The following is a 20,790-nucleotide window of genomic DNA, read 5'->3' on the forward strand; positions in this document are numbered from 1 at the left end:
ATGGTTAGAAGAACTTCTTTGGAGATGCAATGAAGAAGGGCAAAATATGCATAGGCATCATTAGTATCCCATGTGAGCGTAGCTTCTTCTTCATAGTTGTCCTCATCAAAAGCAACTGGAAGAGGACTAGGATGCTCCGAATGTTTACAAGCTCTAGACACAACATATCATAATTGCTCTGCACAAACCATGCTTTCACAATAGCACTCCATGTGAGATAATCAAGGCCATGTAATGTCATTAGTGGAACAGTAGGGGGAGCCATCTAGAGAGGTAGGAAGAAAAAATAAAGGAAAGAAGAGGAGGATAGAGAGAGTATAACCAATCCACAGCCCAAACTGCACAAACACAGTTCAATTGCAAAGTACACCAGCTGATCACAAAAATTGATCTCAAGAAGAAATATTACAATCAATAGACATGGTCAGAAGTCAAAGAGTGCTATCGCCCAACTTGCAAAGGCAATAAACGCAAGAAATGCAGCAGCTGATCAGATAAATACAAGTTAATTAGGAATAAAATAATGCAAAAAATCAAAATGCAGGTTGTTGGACCAAAACACAGCCTATAGAAGGTTGATAATAGGGCAATGGGCAGCAAAAAGCAGTTGCTAGGTTGTAGACAGTGTGAAAAGAGAAAAACACAAAAGAACATTGCAAAGGGGAGAACTTAGAAGAATGCTTGGGAAACGGAATCCATACACCAAACATGAGAATGTCACGTATAGCAGTGAGTCATTGGCTTGTAGGCATTGACATTGGTTCCCTCTCCAATAGAACTTGTGTTGATGATATGACCGAATGAAGAGGGGGCCCAGCATAGATAGGAGAATACAATGCCAAAATAGCCACGGGTTAGCCAACATTTAATGCTGGTCGACCAGCATAAAATGCCCACATACACATCATAATGGCCACAAAAAAAGCCAAAAATATCTAGCAATGTGTGGCATGACTCAGACTCACATGTGAGCTGTCTAGATTGCTAACTCTAGAAAGACTTGCAGGTGTTGGTTGTGTGCAATCGTGGATCCGTCACCGTTGTGGCACTTTCCATGGACTACACGACCCTTGTGGAGCTTTCCCATGTCCCCTATTGTCTAGAGGGCTCTTATGGGGTGCACGAGATAGTTTATAGAAGCACACAAGTGATTTCCTTTCATCTAGTTGTAGAAGTGAGATTATTGGTGGTTTTATTATTTTTCATGATCTTTTGGCTCCCAATTAAGTTACGAGGGCTATTGAAATAATGTGGGATTTTTGAGACTTTTGACTTTTCAGTCCACTCTTGTTTGGGTCCTTGGTATAGTATCCCACTTCTTACTGCATATAGACACCCTTAGCAGTCTTCCACATTATCAGAACATGCATTGGACTTCCCACCTTTCTCTCCCTCCCGCTCTCTGCTGGTGTTAACTTCCAAGAGCTTTTGCAAACTTGTTAAGCACGGTTGAATTTATAGACCCACAATTCTGGCCTACTGTGAATAGCAGGGAAGAATCTTACAAGGGTGTTGGAAACAGGCCAGTGCATATGGGATCTCAATGTTTGCATATGGGCATGAAGTGTTGACTAATTATAGGATCAAATACAATAGCTGACTGGTGACTGGCGAAAATCCAGCAAATTGGTTAGTTGACGTGCCAGGAGGCAGTCGATTCACTTGCCATGTGATGATGGACCTATTCAACTTGCTGTTCACCCTAGGCTGCTTTTGTCCGGCTGCATATGAGACCGTATTTGTTGCCTGTTAGTGCAATTGCTAAATCGGCTTCTGCTAGATGGCAACTCACCAAACGCAAATAAGCGACGCACCCGTTTAAAAAGTTGCATTTATTAATGTGTATACAAACGCAAAATGAAGCAATCTCTTACATGCGCCCTTTAACACACGGATACATGCATGCTGATTTAAAACGCTGCATACCAAATTTAGGCATTCTAAAAAAGCAAAAAAAAAAAAAAAGCAACACTTGGAGCAAAAGAAAGTAAACAAGCTGTGAGAGAGCACTTGGAGCATATAGAAAGCAAACAAGCTGTGAGAGGGAGAGAGACAGAGTGTGTGCCTATTTCAGGAACCTTTGCAACAACAAGAGAAGCCTCTTCTTGAAAGATTCTAGGGATGTTTCAGTTCGTGTCTCGTAATTGATTTTTGGGAAGTTGTGTCACTTGCATGCATACCTGCTTGCCACATCATTTCATTATATATCATTAAGTGCTATGCTTGGTGACACCTTAGGCAGCGGAAGGACTTTGTGCTTTTGGTACGAAGTCGAAGTGGTTTTCCTTTCGCTAGATAGGATATTGGGGAGCTAAAACAAATGAACATGATGCTTTTTGGTGCTCTTGCCAAAGACAGTGCTTGCTGTTGTAGGAGCATGCTTATGGTAGTATGGTGTCCCATGGGGGGGCGCTTTCTTTCCAAATATTAGTTGAGAGACTTCGAAAAGCCATGTTGGAATTTTCCTATATGAAAATACGATAGCTCGCAAGTTAAATGAATAGTGGAGGTTGATCACATTTGGATCCTCCTTGGTCACCTTGCTAAGGAGGATCAACTTGAGTGTCCGAGTAGGCAAGAGCCTAAACTTCACAAACACACCGTATAAGCATAACCGAGTGTTCGAGTAGGCAAGAGCCTAGACTTCACAAACACATCATATAACCATAGTTGTCCAACCAAGTGATTCACCCAACAAGACTTAAACGCACAACCTTGTGTTAAACGCACAACCTTGTGTTTATGAGGCCATGAACTAGCCGCTAGGCCATTGCCTTCGGGACGTGGTAATAAGGCGTGCTATTAACAAATCTTTTAATAACCATTTGTTTTGAGCTAGGCAACACGAGGACCTTGTCAAAATGGTGTGGAGCAACGAAAGCAAAGAGGTCGTGTTAATGGAGTTGTTGTAAACACATAGAATAGAATGAATAGCACGGACACATAGATTGAGAACTCAAACTGAATACAAACTAATGTATCGAGCAGTGAACACTCAATAAACTATCAAAACAAAAAGACACATCATACTAGACTCTAGTACATCAAAAAGATATATTATACATCCTACTCCAACAACACCAAAGGAAAGGCACTATCTCATTGGATATCCATAGACTTCAGTTCTTCCTTACTTAGGGTTTGATGATGAACGAGATTGCATTTTCAACAAGATCCACCAAACATATTTGCTTCAAATCGTGTTTTAAATTTTTGGGCTCGATTTTGCTGTTTCCTGAAAACTAAATGTTCGTTGCACATGGCTAAACCGAGGCACTAGATATCTCCTCTGAATAAGCCAAATGCTTTAACTATCAGAAGTTCTTCTGAAGAATGGATGAATCGTTGCCAGCTGCTGCAAGAATTGTAGGACAGAATTTGAGATATTGCAGCTATGACTGAAAACCAATAAGCCCTTGGGAAAACGGCATTATATGATTGGACGACGTAGTGTGTTCACTGGTTCATAAGAGAGTTGTTATGCCTATTCAAGTCATGGTTTCTGCAATCCTGGTGTATTTTTCAACTACGTGTTTCCAATCGCTACGCTAATGCTGATTTACTCTCCTGGCAGACTGATTGGGCAGGTGGCTACTTTCCTCTTACACTCCAGTTTAGCGAGGACTATCCAAGCAAGCCGCCCAAATGTAAATTTCCTCAGGGCTTCTTCCATCCTAACGTTTATCCGTCAGGGACTGTATGTCTTTCGATTATCAACGAGAACCAGGTATTCTTGAGCGTTCATTTTGTTCTATCTCAAGCTGAGATCTTGCTTCTGTCCGTTGATTCTGTTCGTGGGTTGATTCCAGGGATGGCGACCAGCAATTACAGTGAAGCAAATTCTGGTGGGAATTCAAGATCTTCTGGATGTTCCTAACCCTAGCAGCCCTGCACAAGACGAGGCTTACCGTCTCTTTGTAAAAGTGAGTGCTTACAGTCTGTCTCTTTGCTCACATTATAGTAGTAGTATTATGAAATCTGTAATACGAATGTTCATTGTTATGATATGATGACATCAGTAATATATATGCTATTACAATAGCAGGTGACAAGGTAATTCTTCCTTAAAATTCACCCGTAGTTAACTTATTTAAGTGGTCCGTTTCAAGAATGTTAATAAGTGGTCCGTTTCAAGAATGTTAATAACAGAAGGGCAATTTTTGCACTTGTGCATTTCAAATGATAAGCAAGTTAAAAGAAAGGACTATGGCAAGATTTTTCTACATATGCTGCCATCCCTTTTCTTCTTTCTCATGTCTACATCCTACATGGTAAGGGGAGAGATAAAGAGGGGTTGCTTAATATTCAGCTCCAAAATGCCACAGGTCCTTTACGTGTTCTAAGGACACTTTGGGTGTCCTACGTAGTTTGTATTCAAACTGCATTTGAAGCGATGCACAATCGTCGGCCTAGGATTCCTCTAGTATTAATGTATGTCCTTTCTCGCCAATTGCAAGGCTTTTCAAATTTAGTTCATTTACTAGACGCCACAGACGTATGTTGGTCTCTTGTAGTCAAAAAGTTTTATCAATGGCTAAACTAGGTTTCCAAGACTATCAAGGTTTGCTTTTCACATATAGGTAGCTACCATACAACAAAATGCGGGGAACTTGCATTTTAGTAGTGGAATTTTTATTCTACTCATGCAATATGGTGCACAGATCGGATGCCGTAAGCGCGCGTAGTGAGCGTCGGAAGGTCCCTAAGAACAAAAGAACTTTACTTTTTGCACAAAACTTAAGGTAGAAAACATACACGATATGAACAAGAGACCAATTGGGTGCAATCTCCCCCTATGCCTTGTGTGAGCGCTTCACAAAGCATGTATTTTTTTGTATTAATCATCTTCAAGCTCAAATAATAGCTCAAATTACACAATAGCATGCTTTTGGCTTTTGAGTTTGCTTTAGTGCCAAATAAAAATAAAGCTAATGGGCGGGCGCCCAAGGAGTCAAGCATACCCAATACAATGTCCAAATACAAATATCATAATCTGCGTCTATGCGCATACAAAAATAATAAATAAATATCCAATGCCTTGATAAATAGACGTGACAAAATATAGGCGCCATGCCTAAGGTATGCGCCCATCAAAATATAGATGATAACTCGAATACACGCTATTCTCCAATACTTTCCACCGCCACTGTTGCTGTCTCTACACATCAATTGAAGCATTCACAATCGTTAGTAAAAAAATACAATTAAATCGACAAAAGTGAATACCTAGCAGTCTTCAGCTACATAAATAAATCAATTGGTTAGAAATCAATCCTAACTTTAATTTATCACGAGTACGCACTCTAAACTCATAAACGTTTATTAATTTAATATGTATTTTGCGGAATCACCCGCTATGGAATCACTTATGTATACACTAAATTAACAAAATGCCTGAAAAGGATAGGCGTCCCCATCGTCTTCTCCACAAAGAATACACTTTGTGTATGAGTCTTGGTAATCAAAGTTTACGGAATCCACCGTAAAACCTCACAGAATCCACCGTGGCACGGAATCCACCGTGAAATATGCCTCCAAGCATCACAATAAATATACAGCTTTCTAGGTTGAAAACATTATGCTAAAATGGTCAAGAAAGTTCGATTTTTCTTTGTTTGTTTGTATATTATTTGGAGGAGTTTCTTTTGTGCTTGACTAACAAATCACCCTACAATCGAATTATAACTTGCAATTGACATGCTTATTAGGAGTCAGGACTAATGCATAGGGTTTCTTTTGTGCTTGACCAACAAATCACCTTACAATCGAAAAATAACTTGCAATTGACATGCTTATTAGGAGTCAGGACTAATGCATAGGGTTTCTTTTTTGGTTCTCAATGTTTGTAAGAGTTGTGAAGAATGCTTTTTATGGGTTTATCGATCATCCTTATGGCATATAACTGGTATGCTTGATCGACTTTGATTTGTGTTTGAATTGGCTTATGAATTGTGCCTAAGGTTTCAAACTATCCTTTCAATTTCTTTTTTCAGTTGGAGTCGTGAGCACTTAATGTGTACAATCTTAACCTATGAATCAATGAACAAGAGCTTTGTTGGCGTGGGATAATCTCAATATGCTTGGTACTTATGGGAGTAAAGTCGCAAACAAATGGTATCTAACATACCTAAAGTATCAAAATCTTGTGAACAATCTTTCAAAATTAAGAGGGTTGAATCGGTTGCTCAGTAAGTAGTCGTACTCGATTGATGCTTTGTGTGACAAGCTTAAACAGAAAGAAGGATGGTTACAAGGATGAAAAGTTACACGCACTGTATATTTTGTGCGTCACACTAGCAAGTGTGATAGATACCTTGTGTGCCAAGTTATGCAAGTTCCATACATGATGTATGTTGGAGAGTTGGCACAGCTCTATCCAAAGATTCTAAACAAGAGACATGCCTTTCCATGTTGGCAGGGTGAGTTTTCTCTTGATAAAGGCCAGGATTGTAGATTAAGGTTGTGAGTGTGGCTATATTTTTGGGAATGCCCTTGATGCTCGATACAAATGACTTAATGATCAAGATCCTGAGGAGTAGACGGGGATTCTTGTTTCATCAATACTCGGGCTCTGCTATTAACACAAATAAACTAGTTGTGTAACATTACTTGGTTTTGAGTACTCGTTTCCTCCTCAACTACTCAACTTTTGTTTGTTGCCTCCTCATGTCATGCCGATTGTTCTTGTTGTCCATCAATGCCACGTCACTTGTTCTCTTTTCCTCTTTTCACCCACGCAGTGTCCTCTCTTCTCAACAATGCAGCAATTTGGAGATCTTTGGCAGTCAACAGCAATGCCAACAGCCCAAAATGTTGCCAGAAGCAACCTTGTGACAGGCAAAACAGGCTGGTGACAGCAGACTTGATAACAGTGTAGATGTCCAGAGATGGACAGCAGCAAGATGTTGCGACCAGGAGGGCAAAGACACAAGTAGCAGGTGGTAGGTTGCAGTCCCATGGAGTGGCAAACAGGTCTAGCAGCAAGGGCAGCAATAGCTAAAGGTGGCTCATGGGCGGCAGTTGTCATGATGATGGTGGTGGTGATGGAGAACTAGGACAAGAGTGGGAGTGAGGGATGAAAGATGGATAGGGAGTGGAGTTGGGCTGAAATGCATGATAATTTTCTCTTAATTGAAGCCTTAAATTTTACTTGCTCGACCCCCCTCTCAAACCCAAAGGGTGCCCAAAGGGGGAGAGAGAGTGTAACTCTACCCTCGTATGCAAAAGGTTCGATCGCAAAGAGACCAAAGCATCAACCATTCAATGGATGCCCTAAGGGCCTACCCAAATTGGAGAGGTGATGGATATTTTCTTTTGGTTAACTAAAGTTAACAGGTCTTATGATTTTTATTTTTATTTTTATTTTTGTTGTTTTCTATCGTATGGCAAGGGGGTTGATGTAGAAGTATGAAGAGGTACAGGAGTAGATGAGTGTAATTGCTTCTAAGGATATGGGAATGCTTGGGATTTTGGGTAAGCAATGAGTGCTCAAGATGCTTTGCTCTATGAGGTAGAAGGGGATCATGCTACACAATGCATGGGTTTTTGTTTGGGGGGATGTCTACAATCATAGGCTTCTATTTGTTTCGAAATCCAACATACACAATGGAAATGCAAAGTGGTAATGTATAAAGAGGCATGCTCATGCAATGAGGTGTCATTACACATGACCTCATAGAGGAATTGTTTGCTTGTGCAAGCATGATGTTGATATCAAAGGCAAAGAAGACAATGTCAAAACTTAAATGTACCACGTGGAGAAGCAATCCCCAACTAAACTAGGTGTCAATGACCAAGGAGCAAAAATTGATGTTGACTCATGGTGATGAGTTCTAGAACTCGATGAAAAAATTGATGTAGAAGTATCTAAGTTAAGAGAGTTGTGTTAGTGAAGTAGTTGTGGTGGTAGGATTAATAGATGCTTGAAGCTTGGTTTTGGTAGGGAAAGCCTTTGTGTTGATTGAAAGAGGGCTCAACCAAAAGAGAACATGCAACCACCAAGGTATGCCCAACAAATTGCATGCCTAGCCCAATCAAGATAGGTGGATACTTGCAATGTTAGTCCTTAATTGAAATACAAGCCTAGCATGAACATCAAAGAGACAAGAACTTGCGTACTAGTGCTTATATTATGATGCCTTGGTGCTAAGTTGAGAAAGTATTCAAACTCTAGCTAAAGATTAAAAATGTAGCGGAAGACAAAGCAAGAGCATAAGTGTAGTGAAAGAAAGAAAAAGGAAAAGAAAGTTTTAAAGGTACTTAGTCTAATGACATTGTAGCTTATGCATTTAACTTGATTAAACTAAATTTCTAAATAACCGAAAGGTCTTGGAAGCTAGTCTAGGATGTCCTAGCAATATATAGGCATAAAATAGAGGAAGCATTAAATGCAGCTGGCCAGTATTTAATGCTGGTCAGCCACCATTAAATGCTCCCCAACCCTAAAAAGAAAACCAAAAAAATGCCAAAAAAAACTATAAAAAGGCCATAGCCTCTACAGCACAAACTCACCTTGAGCTGACTAATCTGCTAACACCCTCTCTCAGATCAAGGGTGATCTGATACAATACAATAGTATAACGATGGGGTATCATAAACTATACAATATAGAACCACCAGAAGAACCATGGATATCCAAGCAATGAGTGGCCGGCCCACCACCAAGATGCTTCGGAGAGTATTTGACGTCGATGTCGATCATAACAGGACCACCTGAAAATAGAGAAGAATCATAGCAGCTTTCTGTGTTATGCCACCTATGTCACTCAAGACACAAGACCAATCTGCCAAACATGTCTATGAATATGTGACCATGGAATCCCCGCCTTCGGCCAAAACCGCCAAAGTGTCCCCTCATGTGAGCTCCAGACGAAAGCTTCCCGCTCTCTGTCAAGTAACCAGCCCATCATGAACCTGGATGTCAATCCTAGCTCCAGGATTTGTACCTGCCAGACTTCGGACGATGCGTCAGGGATGTCCCTCTTTGGATCATGTGCATCTGTATAGACATATAGATGAGGCATGGTTGCTCCATCTCACCATCCTCTCACACTTCCTCTTTGGCATTGGAGAGTTGTGAGGGATGTTTGCATCACCACCATTAGAAAGCAGTTGAGGAAGGGGTCACTAAGCTCTTCCGACGATCCGAAGAAGAGAATCCCTTCCATGCCTTGGACTTCGCCTTGGCTGGAGGATTGGAATCAGAATTTGAGGCAGATGATGACTCGTTGGAGGAGTCCGCATCCCGCTTCATCTTTTGCTTCTTTTTCTTCCTGGAAGCCGCTAACTCTTTGCAGTCCTTCCTTAAATGACCTTTCTTACCACAGTGGTAACATTGGGCCTTCGACTTCTTCATCTTTGAACCCCTCTTTGAAGCTGCAAGAGTCTCACATGAACCTCCATAATGTGATGGAAGCCTCCCTGTAGTCGCAAAGTAGCCTCATGCTTAAGTAGCATCCAAGTCATGTGAAGAAAATTGACAAGAGTCGTAGATGCTTGTGCCCGTAAAGCATTCCCACTCCATCAAACTCCCGAGGAAGCTTGTAGAGTACTGTACCAACAAGATGTGCCTCTAATAGGGAAGATTGCATAGTGCGAAGCTGGTCCTAGAGTTGGGTAACACGAAGTAGGAAGGAGGAATCGTATCTTTGGATTCAAACTTTAGTTGTTGGAGCTGGCCATAGAGAGTAACAACCCTCATGGTGGAGGAGCCTCGTACATCAATTGTAACTTCGACCATATGTCTGAAGCCGTCATACAGGAGGTGACCGCCAGTAGGACTTCTTTGGAAATACATCGAAGTAAGGCTGAATACACACGGGCATCATCCGAATCCCATGTAAACACTGCCTCCTCATTGTTGTCTTCATCAAAATTAGATGGAATTGGAGAAGGTTGTCAAGGACGTGCCACAACTCCGTTAACCACGTACCATAACCGCTTCTGAATAAACCAAGCCTTCATTACTGCACTCCACATGTAATGATCAGGTCCATGGAGCTTGTCATCAGTGGATGTGTATGGAGGAGCCATCTAGAGAGGATTTAGAAAAGAAGTAGAGAAAAGAAAGGATAAGACAAAAGCTGTTGCAAAAAATCAAGAAATCAGTCAAAAACTGTCAAAAACAGCAAATAGGCCTGATGATGTAAGCGCCCAGCCAAGAGGAGATGCGAAAACACCAAAACACAAGCTATACGGATGCTGACGTCACTAAAAAACGCAGGCAAAACTGGTCGCGTGATTGGAGCAACAACTGCTTGATCAGCAAGAGGGAAAATAGTCCTGAAATCAGCAATAAAACACAATAGAAACACAAAATCTGAAAACTGATACCATGTCAGAAGTGGTGTAGCAATGGAAGCATAAACAACATATTGAAATAAACTGTTGAAACACAAGACAAGAAAAAATAAACACAAATACAGACGAGAACTCAGATGTATGCTCAGGAAACGGAATCCATATCGAACGCGAGACAGCAACATACAACAATGAGTCATTGGTTGTGTGGGCACCTTGGCACCGTCTCCTCTCTCCTCAGAAGAATCTACAAATGATGGTTGAAGTACACCAGAGGAGGAGCCCTAGTAATATATAGGCATAGAATGGAGGGAGCATTAAATGCAGTCGACCAGCATTTAATGCTGGTTGGCCACTAATAAATGCTCCCCAACCCTAAGAAGGACACCAAAAAAATGCCAAAAAATATACTAAAAAAAGGCCATAGCTTTTGCAGCACAAACTCACCTTGAGTTGACTAATCTGCTAACATAGGGTAGGGGCATCACTATGTCCTTTGATAAGTCATTGCAAATAGAAAAGGTGAGGGGAAAGAGCTATACAGATGGTTGATACATCATATGTTGCATTGGTTGACTAAATGGCATTGTAGGGTTAAAGTTTAGTGTAAGTAGTTTGCAAAGCCAATCAACCAAGGCTTCAAATATCATATCAGTTGTTAAATGAAATCCTTGTTGGACAGAGCTTGCTAGGAAAGAGTTGCATCTAAGGTGGATAGAATTGGATGGTACACATAATCGACACAATTGGCATGGCTTGTCATAAATTTATGGTCTTGCAATCTTTCTTTTCACCCTTTGTTGACCTTGTTCCCCTCTTGTTGTATCTCCTATATACCTTGTGTATTTTTTAAAGGGGGATCTCCCCCCGCCCTCACGGCCCCCTCCGCTCCTTTGCCTTGCTTTTTATATGCTGTTTTTAGGACTTATGGGATTATTTGCTACTCTAGTAAGTAATTTTGCTATTTTAAAGTATTTTGGTGGGTTTTACCGCGTTTCATAAAATCACTTATTTCTTTCTATTGATTAAGAAACCTGGTCTTTAGGCGTGTCCATAGTTGCCAAGGGTTTCATAAACGAGAAGTATGAAATGGGTTTTCAAGGTTTGATACGAGTTTCCTAGAACATAAGAAACGAGTTTCATTCAAGATGAAAATTATTTAAATATGTCATACATATAAATGTATTTTAAGTTCCATAGGCCACAACAAAACACATATTGCACATGATTCAATATTTTATGAAAAATCTAAGTGAACAATTAGTAGACCAACAATTTACATATATAACATATTTCATGATTCATCATGCATATTTAATAAATATTAAAGAAGTTAAAGCCATAGATTAAAAACCGTGTAAACATACAAACAAGCATCAATCAATAATAACCCATGTCTCTGTAGGATTTCAAAATGAATCCATGGACCATGTGACATGTCACATAGCTATAAAAATTACTATTGAACATGTTCAAACTTCAAATCCATCTCTCTATAGACTAGCTTTGACAAGGGAAAAAGGACAATACGATTCCATGTGCAAAACTAGGTCAAGTGTAATCATCACGGGTCAACATTTTAATTCTATAATTTCTTACGTTTTAGAAATGCTTGGATGTCTTGGGCGTTTCAAATGGGCTCTAGGAGGGGGGACTAAGTAGACACCTTCGCTTTTATGTCTAGTAAGGATAAGCTTTTTTTGAGCTCTATGACTATGAGTAGATAATCTCACGTATATTGGGGGTCATTTTACAGTGCAAATTTTCAGCGTTTCACTCTTTCTCTCTCTTCTCTCTTTGTTCACTCTTTGTCTTGGTCATTTGCTTCCGCATTGCTTCACTTTGACATGGTATCAGAGCATTGAAGGATTGACATAGGGTGGACCTACTTGAAGAAGATATTTCAGCACGACACAAGGTAGTGTTTTCAACGTTCAAGGGCAAGCAGGATGGTTGCATATCAGAGCAAGGCTGAGACACGCGTAGGCGTACGAGAAAGGAGAAGATTTGTTGAAGTTGTTGGCTTTTGCTGTTAGAGAAGGAAAAAGATTGCGTTTTGGTCCTTGAAGTGCAAATATTATATTTTCATTGCCTTTGGTAGATGGAGTGGAATGAGTAGACAAGAGTCTTAGTAGGTTGCATTCTCATAGTCAGAGGGGGATGCTTTTTGTGTTTTGTGTCGGTATTGTAGGTAAAGATGTCTTTTGAGGTTGGAACAGAGTTTCAGGTGATCACGGACCCGAAGGTGCTCGTCTACTGGCTCTTCTATCAAATCAAAAGCTCGATGGCAAAAATTATTGCATTTGGCGGATCATGATGCTTGCTATTCTAGAGTCCTATGATTTGGTGGAGCTTGTTACGGAGGCTATTAACCGTCCTTCTTTGTGAGACGAGTCCCAGCTCTCTTCCAATGATATGATGGAGTTGACAAAGGCTCAGGCACATTGGGATAAACTCAATGCTTGCATTCACTCGTTTTTATCTCTCATGTATTGCAGATGTTATCTCTTATATTGAGCATTTGACAGTGGCCCAGAAGATATGGCTAGAGCTTGATTAAATGTACAATTGGATGATCGTTATGAAGCAAGTTTCTTTGGAAGTGCAAATGTGGACCATGAGTGTCAAGAAGTCATTTTCTATGCGGGAGCATATCAACAATCTGAGGTAGTTTCAGATGCAGGTTTAAAACTCCAGGAAGGTGATCACTTCTACGTGCCATTAGGCTACTCATAAAATACGTTGACCTAGAGTACCTCGAGGATTGTGATGCCTATGGCATGTTGGCAATTTCTATCCAAGTGCTAAACTTAGCCTTTGTCACGAGGATATGTATTTTTGAAACCTCACTTAACATGTGGATTAATTTTTAATCACATGATTAGGTAAATGTTGCACATGTAAGGTCCAACTGGGGTTAAAGTAAATGTACAAGTTCGGGACTCGAAGAAATCATGGGATGTCAAAAGCAAAATTTGTTATAAGTTATGCCGCACAGGTACTTGGTGGTATTTGGTGTCAGTTGTTGGCTTAGGTTATCCATTTGGCCATAAGTGTTAGTTGGTGATTCTAGAGAAGTGGTGTTTAGTGGTACCTAACACCAATCTGATGGTCAAAGATGACATAAAGACACTTAGAAATGAAAGTTGCCCAGCCAATTTAATTATTGGCCAGTTAGATTATTTTTTAGGGTATCGAAATAATTATTAGATTAATTTTCAGTATATAAAGGTTGAAAATAAATATTTAATTATGAAAAATACTAGAAAAACCATTTGGGAAGGTTGCCACTTGTCAAAAATGCCCATGTAAGACTAAAAAACCTCTTTAGAGGTTGGAGAGAGGTATTTTTATAAATTCAGCTTGCAAGAGAGAGGGAGGAGAGATTGCTGATCTGATTTGCAGCCATTGGAGGACCTTTCGAGGCTGCCAAGGGCAGGTGAAGACCAATCAACAGCAGGAGACAGCATCTATAGGCTGTTGAGACAGAGCAACAACAGTAAATGATTGATTTTCTTCAGTTCTTTGCATCTACAAGCTGTTGTGGCAAGACAACAGTTGCATTTGACTGATTTTCAGTCATTCTTCACGACAAAACTTTGCATTTTCTCTCTCTAGCTTTTTCTTTTATCTCCCAGCCATTTCACAACTTTGCTTCAAAGATCCAAAATTTGGACCCTTGAAGGTTGAAAAATTTTAGATTTACTGCTGTAAATCCTAATTTGTAGGAGAGATTAGGGTTTAGCAGCAGCCTCGGGAAGCATGCCAGAAATTGGAAGCTCCAAGACTTGGGTTCAATAGGGTTGAAGTTGTTTTTAGCCTATTCAAGTGGAGGGACCAACAAATAATTGAATTTGGGGCATTTTCCATCTCCATCAAAGCGGGTGAAGGCCAATTGATTGCCCGAATCAAGGGGCAAATCGGATTAAAGACTTGCTAGTGATTCATCATAGCAAGGGAAGTTGGAATACCAAAAGGGATTGGAAGAATTCCATTGTAAATCAACTTCTTCTTCAGAAAAGCTAAAGAAATATTGAAAGGGGTGCTAATTTCAGGACCAATCGGGTGTGCATTATCCAAGATCAGTAGGCAAATTTGTATTTTTAGATTTGCAGTTATTGTTTGTTGCTGTAATTAAGTTGTAATTAGGGATTTACCACCCTTCCACGGAAGGAAGGTTGGTGACAATCTTACTAATATGCAACGTTAAGTGGCTAGGTGCTTTAAAAAAAGAGAACTTCCAGTGAAACTTTGTACATCAAATCGACTCTTTGCAAGTGGCCGGTGGAGGCCCTTAGATCCAATCCTTTCTTCAAATCAAGGATTGTGATGTCTATGGCATGTCGTAGTTTTTATCCAAGTGTTCAACTTAGCCTTACTAATATGCAATCGTCGAATGGCTAGGTGCTTAGAAAAAAGAGAACCTCCAGTGAAACTTTGTGCATCAAATTGACTCTTTGTAAGTGGGAGGTGGAGTTCCCTAGATCCAATCCTTCCTTAAAATTGAGTCCTCCTTTATCGGAGTTGGTTGCATGTGGCTTGGGAGGGGGTGCCCTCTCTTTTGAACGTGAGGAGGTGTTACCTTGGGAGAAAAATTGTATGCTAAATTTTATATAAGGTTGATATTGTAGGGGAGGGTCCTTACATGAGTAGGAATAAAAAGATGCTTGAGAATTTGGCTTGCTAGTTGATTGGCAGAGAAGAGGAGGAGAGGGAGAAACAACGATAAGAGGAGGAAGCCTCCCTCTTGATTAGTGTACTTGACAATGAATTTGAAGGATTTTCTAGATTGGCCAAGTGAAGGTCGCCCTACTTGTACTAGTTTTCTTGGAACAAGTACAGTTGGAAGGGTGACCCTTTCGTGCCTATCATCACTTTGCCGTGAAGTGCATCTATGGGTCTTCAAGTCTCTATCCTCCTCAAGGAGGGAATCCCTTGTGAGAACATCCAATGAGCTAGGCTCATCTATCTAGTTTGTAGGATTCCATAGAACTAATATTGAGATAGACATTGTTGCTATAATTGAGAGTCCCCTTGAAAGGGCTCCCAATAGCTTTGGAGGGAGTGAATGATAGATGATCAAATTGCTACCAAAGTGGTGTATACCAAAGGCTCTAATCGTTGAAGATTCGTTGGATAGCGGGCCTTCTAAACGTGCCACCTTGTGAGGCTATTGATAATCTTTCAAACCTTTGATCTTGATGTTGGAGGTCTAGTACCTATTGGTTAGGTAGAACCTCCATGCCCATGATTGCACATGAGCCAACCTCAATGATATTATTTGATGCACTTGTAGGTGGATGAATAGTTGATGTTTCAAGTTGATTGATTGCCAATAGAAAGCACTTCAAGTGACACATTGAAGGTTAGTCTCTTAATGATGAAGGATCTTGCACCTTTCTTTTCAAACTTGTTGCGTAACTTCACAATACTATAGACAATTCTTTTGGGTTACAGAAGGACTAGGTGCGGACGGTTACAATTGTCTCGACAAGTCTTACTCATCTCTAGGTCCAAGTTTAGGCTCTAGCTTTGTGGCCTCAATGATGGTTGCAAGGGCTTTCCTTCTAGGTTGCTAGTATAGGTGATGTGGTCATTCCTCAACTCTCTAGTCCCAGAGGGAGTGTGAGAGGGTGGTGCGTTAGGGTTGGTAAATTGCATCTATGTAGGTATACAAGTGCATAGGTTTTAGAGGGATTTCCCATATGCATCCACCAAAACTTGGTAGGGTAGCTCGGATTAACATTGAGGTTCACAATGAGTTGCTTCTTTGATAGAGAGTGGGATTGGCTCCTAGTTCGAGCTCACATTAGGGGACACTTTGGTAGTCTATCTAAAGGCAGAGGGAATCCATTGTCACATATGTTTAGAGATATTTTTGATAGGATAGTTTTGTATGTTGTTGCGAGACATTGTTGATTGATATTGAGAGCTACTATGATTCTTCTTTGTTTTTAGGAGTTGGTATGATCGACATTGATATCAGATTTTCTTTGAGGCATCTTGGCAGTGGGTTGGCCACTCACTACTTGGTTATCCATAGATCACTTTTGGTGTTTATTGTTGTATGGACTTTGATGGATTCTTATCATTGTATCGTTATATTGTAGCAGATCACCCATGATTTGAGAGAGGGTGTTAGTGGATATGTCAGTTCATGTGTGAGTCTGTGCATGCTAGAGAGGATTGGGCATGTTCTAGATATTTTAGATATTTTATATTTGTCATTTTGATGGTGTTTAAGGCATTTCTTGTTGGTTGACTTGACATCATTTATGGAATTGATTTCGCCTATTTAGTAGGTACTCAATTTGTATCATCTATCATTCACCTCTTTAGGTTCTGGTGGAGAGAGGGAGTCCGTGTCGGTGCCTTCATAGCTAGCGACTCAAGTTGGATCTAACTATCTCATATCTCGGCATATGGATTCCATTTCCCAAACATCTCTTTGCTTTTGAGTTCTTTGTGTAGTGTTATTTCTTTTGCAGTGTTTCTCCTTCCTTTGTCTCTCGTGTTTAGCAATCTATTATAGCAATTTTCCATGCTTCCATCATTGCATCCACTTTTGATAAAAGAACCTTCTTCAACTTGTACTCTTGTCCATGATATGGGGAAAAGCCAAGAGGTTGTTCAACATAGATCTTCTCCTTCAAATCACCATTAAGAAAGGCAGATTTCACATCAAGTTGATAAAGTGGCCTCCTCTTATGGTTGGCTAAGTCAAGAATGATCCTAATGGTAGCCAATTTGAGCTGTTGGTGCAAAGGTGATAAGGAAATCCATCCCTAGCTATTGTGGGAAGCCCTTTGCAAACAACGAGCTGCAAAAAATAGCAATTTCACGCCTCCCTTGTGCTTTAGTTATTTGCCTCAGCCTTCGAATGCTGAAAATGAAAACTTTGTCGCAAAGAATCCTCGTGATTAGGCTGCATACAATCAATGAGCCCTTGTATGTTGCTCTGATACCTTGTCAGAGGGCAGTGAAGGCAGAAGCATATGGACAGTGAACATGGGAGAAGAGGGAGAGAGAAAAGAGAATGCGGAACTCTGCAGTCAATGAATGCTGAAATGAAAAACAGAAGATATACAAACGGGTTGTCGAAGTATCTCCTCGAGCAGATCCCATCCTCCATCACTTGAATGACAAGTGAAGTTGGCGGGCTGACTAGTGGCTATAAATAGCACAAAATATGGAAATGAAATAACCAGGGTGGCCAGCAAAACTCGTTGACCTGCAGCCGATTGGCTGCAGTAAATGCCTAATAATGATCTGTTGCTGTACTGCCACATGGCATTGCTGCTACATGGTAAAAGGCCCGCACTTGGTGACTGCTGAAAAATGCCCAAAAACTGCTAGGAAATGTGTAATTGTGCTTGAGAGAATTGGTTGTACCAACTGTACCAATTATAGCTTGAATGCTAGTGTAGGGATGACAAAATCTCTAACAGAGGCAGCTAATCAAGTTTTGGGGAAAGTAGTGGCTAAGGCGGAATCTAAAGGTTGTGAATCCACTCTATCAACGCACCATGAGATGACTTCCTTCACGAAGACAATTGGGGAGTAAGCAACTGACTCATAGACAGCCTGTGAGATGGTGAGCCATGAAAATGCCTTGCTCCATGAGCATGGCCTTGGTAATGCTGGAGGGTGTAGATGATGTGAGGATGCTACGTTTTTGCGAAGAAAAGTGTGTGCTGTCATTGGAAACACCATGAGAATGCTCTGATGATTGAGTTCAGATAAATGCAAATAGGAAGAGAAGGGGAGCATTGTCCAGCAGCCACTGTCCCTCGTGGGAGCAGGCAGAGAGGATATCATCCTTCACAATGGATTCGGAGTCCAATAGATCACTACTGCTCAATTCTTGATGATGAGGAGAAGACTCCAGGCAGCTAGGAGGGGAGCACGAGTCCCATAATGCAGCAGTCCTAGTGTGACTGAAGGTTGGAAGCAAAATGCAACATTGAGATGGTTGGAAAAGCAAACAAATCATGTACAGCTTGGCGATAGTATTTGAATGAAGATGCTGGTGCGTAAGAGCAAAACACAATTGTGCATGTGGTGGTGATTGTTAGAAGAGGCCAAAAACAACTGAGTGGCGGTGCTTGGGAGGCTCTGGAAAGTGAGGCAGCAGCAGTTGAGAGATGATGATACTGGCGATGAAGATGCCATCAAAGAGAAGTTGGGGAGCTGACATTGAAGTGACACGAATAGGGGACAATAGCGGCAATGACAATGATTCCCTTTTTAGAACTTCAAGAGGCAGTTGTCCTACCAAAATTCTTGAGACTCCAGTAGACAGTGCAGAAATGTCACTAAATTGACCTTTGTTCTCTGACCCTTCTGATTCTCAATCGCAGCTACACTCGGACGGCCAGTCCAACTGTGGCCAGTTTCCGCTTGGTAAAATCATATTATGTGCTGTTTTTTTTGCTTTGCGTTTCCCATAAATTCTTTGGCTTTTTGCTTGCAGGAACCTAAGGTTTGTCAAACCGCCCTTAACACCAAATCATATAAAGAACTTAAAATGCATCTGATCATCTTGTTGACACGAGTAGACCTTGGAAAAGTCCCACATAAGGATTTATATGTATTCTGATGCTATGTAAGAATCTGTATCTAAGTGGGATTCCTTTTTAACATTGGAGCTTTTGATTACATTTGACTCAGGACCCAGCTGAATATAAAAGGAGAGTGATCGAGCAAGCTAAGAAGTATCCTTCCATTTTGTAGTCGTCCATTTTGTAGACTGGATATCATGTGTAAGCACCCTTCAGTCTGAAGTTTTGATCTGCCAGGTGCCATGCCTTCGATATCATTTTACCAGGTGCCATGCCTTTGATATCTTGGTAAAGTGATTTCCTATGTATCATATCTCTTGCTACTGATAGAAATGTAATTTGATGAGCGTCAAGATCCGAGATCTTGTACTCGCATTTATTGAGCCATCTGTCAATTCATGTTAGTCATTTCTATCTCTAAATATCAAGGGTAATGGACATGCTTCTTGCCTTGTTTAGTGTAGTTCCTATCAGAACTTATTCAGATGCAGTTATGACTCTAGCAATGGCATAACACACCTCTCAAATTTCTACAGCAAAGGGGTCTATATGCCTAAAATCTCTGTCAAACAGTGAAAACTTCTTCGAAATATTGGAGCTGCTCTCAAACATTAACATACCCCATCCCATTCAAATAGCTTCCCCAACGTTACAGGCGTAAAATACATTCATAGATGACAAACTCGTACAAACTTGGGTCATCTTAAGAAGAGAAGTTGAATGCAAAGTATGCCGGGTCACTATAAGAGTTGCAAGCATTTGATATAAAGTTCCGCAAAGTATGAGAAAGCAACGATACCTTAATTTACAGGGCTTCGATGCTTTGCAATCAATTGAGAAATGCCTGGGTTGTCATTGAGACATGCCTGTGTTGGCTTCAGAATGTGACTATTGAGAATAATTTTTGCGATATACAAACATGAGTTCCTACTTGCCAAGTTTAATATACGCTTTGACTGAGATTTTGAGCTATTTTTTGAAAGTTGTAAAATCGATGCTGCCACGTGTTTTTCAGATCTTTATATACCCGCTCCTGGTCCATGGAACTTCCAGTTTGTTGGGTGGGTAGGAGGAGGTTCGGATATGATTTTAGGGCCGTTGCTAAGGTGCAGTCTAACTTGAACTGGGCCCTCTTGCGATGGGACTAGTTAGTGCTGATGGATGATAAGAAGTACGCATGCATGTCTTGTACCCTTGTCATCTGTATCATCCTTCCTTTTCACGGTTCTGTGGTGACGTTCTCATTCCTGCCCTACCTCATAATCCTCCTTGCATGCCTCTGGAGCCTAATCTCGGGATTATCATCATCCCACTATACCAGAAAATCATGAAATTGGGTAGAAGTAGCTCTCTCTCGGAAGTAAGCGCATAACTGGTAAGGTGGGTTGGCTTTTCTATGTCTGTATGATTGGTAGATCTTTGTGCGTGTAACTAACTGTTCTCCCTGCAAAATTCTGTTCGTTGCGAAAGGTGCTGGCTCTTGGGGTCTCATTCTAAAGCTACGTATGCGTACATCGAGAGCTTGAACAGTGTCTTTCTAATGGGGTATCTTATGAAGGGAGGTAATTGGTTAGAAAAATGAAAATGATTATTTCACATGGTTTAGCGTACTGAAGCACGTGAGTGTCTGGAGAGCCTTGCTCAGTTTCCTTCTGAAGCTTCTATCAGGAGGGACTTACGGTCACTTACTTTTCCTCGATGGTTCTCATCTGAATTCTTCAACTTAATGCAAGCGTACAGGCCTGCGGCACAACTGTGGCATCAACAATGCCCCACATGACAGATGTAGATGCTTACTCAATGATTGCGTCGCAAATGCAGTAAAACGATTAGTAAGACGTATGGGTAAAACGGCTGACAAAAAAACTAATGCAACCGACAACTCGAAAAATTTGTACCTTTTTTTTTGTTGGGGGGTGATAACACAGGA

The 20,790-nt window shown here is 40.8% G+C and overlaps 1 protein-coding gene across 1 annotated transcript in view; it reads left to right on the forward strand.

Annotated features, from left to right (window-relative positions):
- The window catches only part of LOC148032938 (SUMO-conjugating enzyme SCE1-like), a 29,207-nt gene extending 9,523 nt beyond the window's left edge, over window positions 1-19,684 (forward strand). Inside the window, exons 3-5 of the mRNA XM_087683621.1 lie at window positions 3,575-3,727; window positions 3,810-3,923; window positions 18,970-19,684. Coding sequence (XP_087539747.1) covers window positions 3,575-3,727; window positions 3,810-3,923; window positions 18,970-19,032 — 330 coding nt within the window. The 3' untranslated portion in view covers window positions 19,033-19,684. The remainder of the gene's footprint in view (window positions 1-3,574; window positions 3,728-3,809; window positions 3,924-18,969) is intronic.
- The last annotated feature ends 1,106 nt before the right edge of the window (window positions 19,685-20,790 follow it).

This window comes from Lygodium microphyllum, chromosome 8, assembly GCF_053477565.2.
Source record: "Lygodium microphyllum isolate KBCC chromosome 8, Lygodium_microphyllum_v1.1.10, whole genome shotgun sequence".
In the NCBI taxonomy this organism is placed as follows: Eukaryota; Viridiplantae; Streptophyta; class Polypodiopsida; order Schizaeales; family Lygodiaceae; genus Lygodium; species Lygodium microphyllum.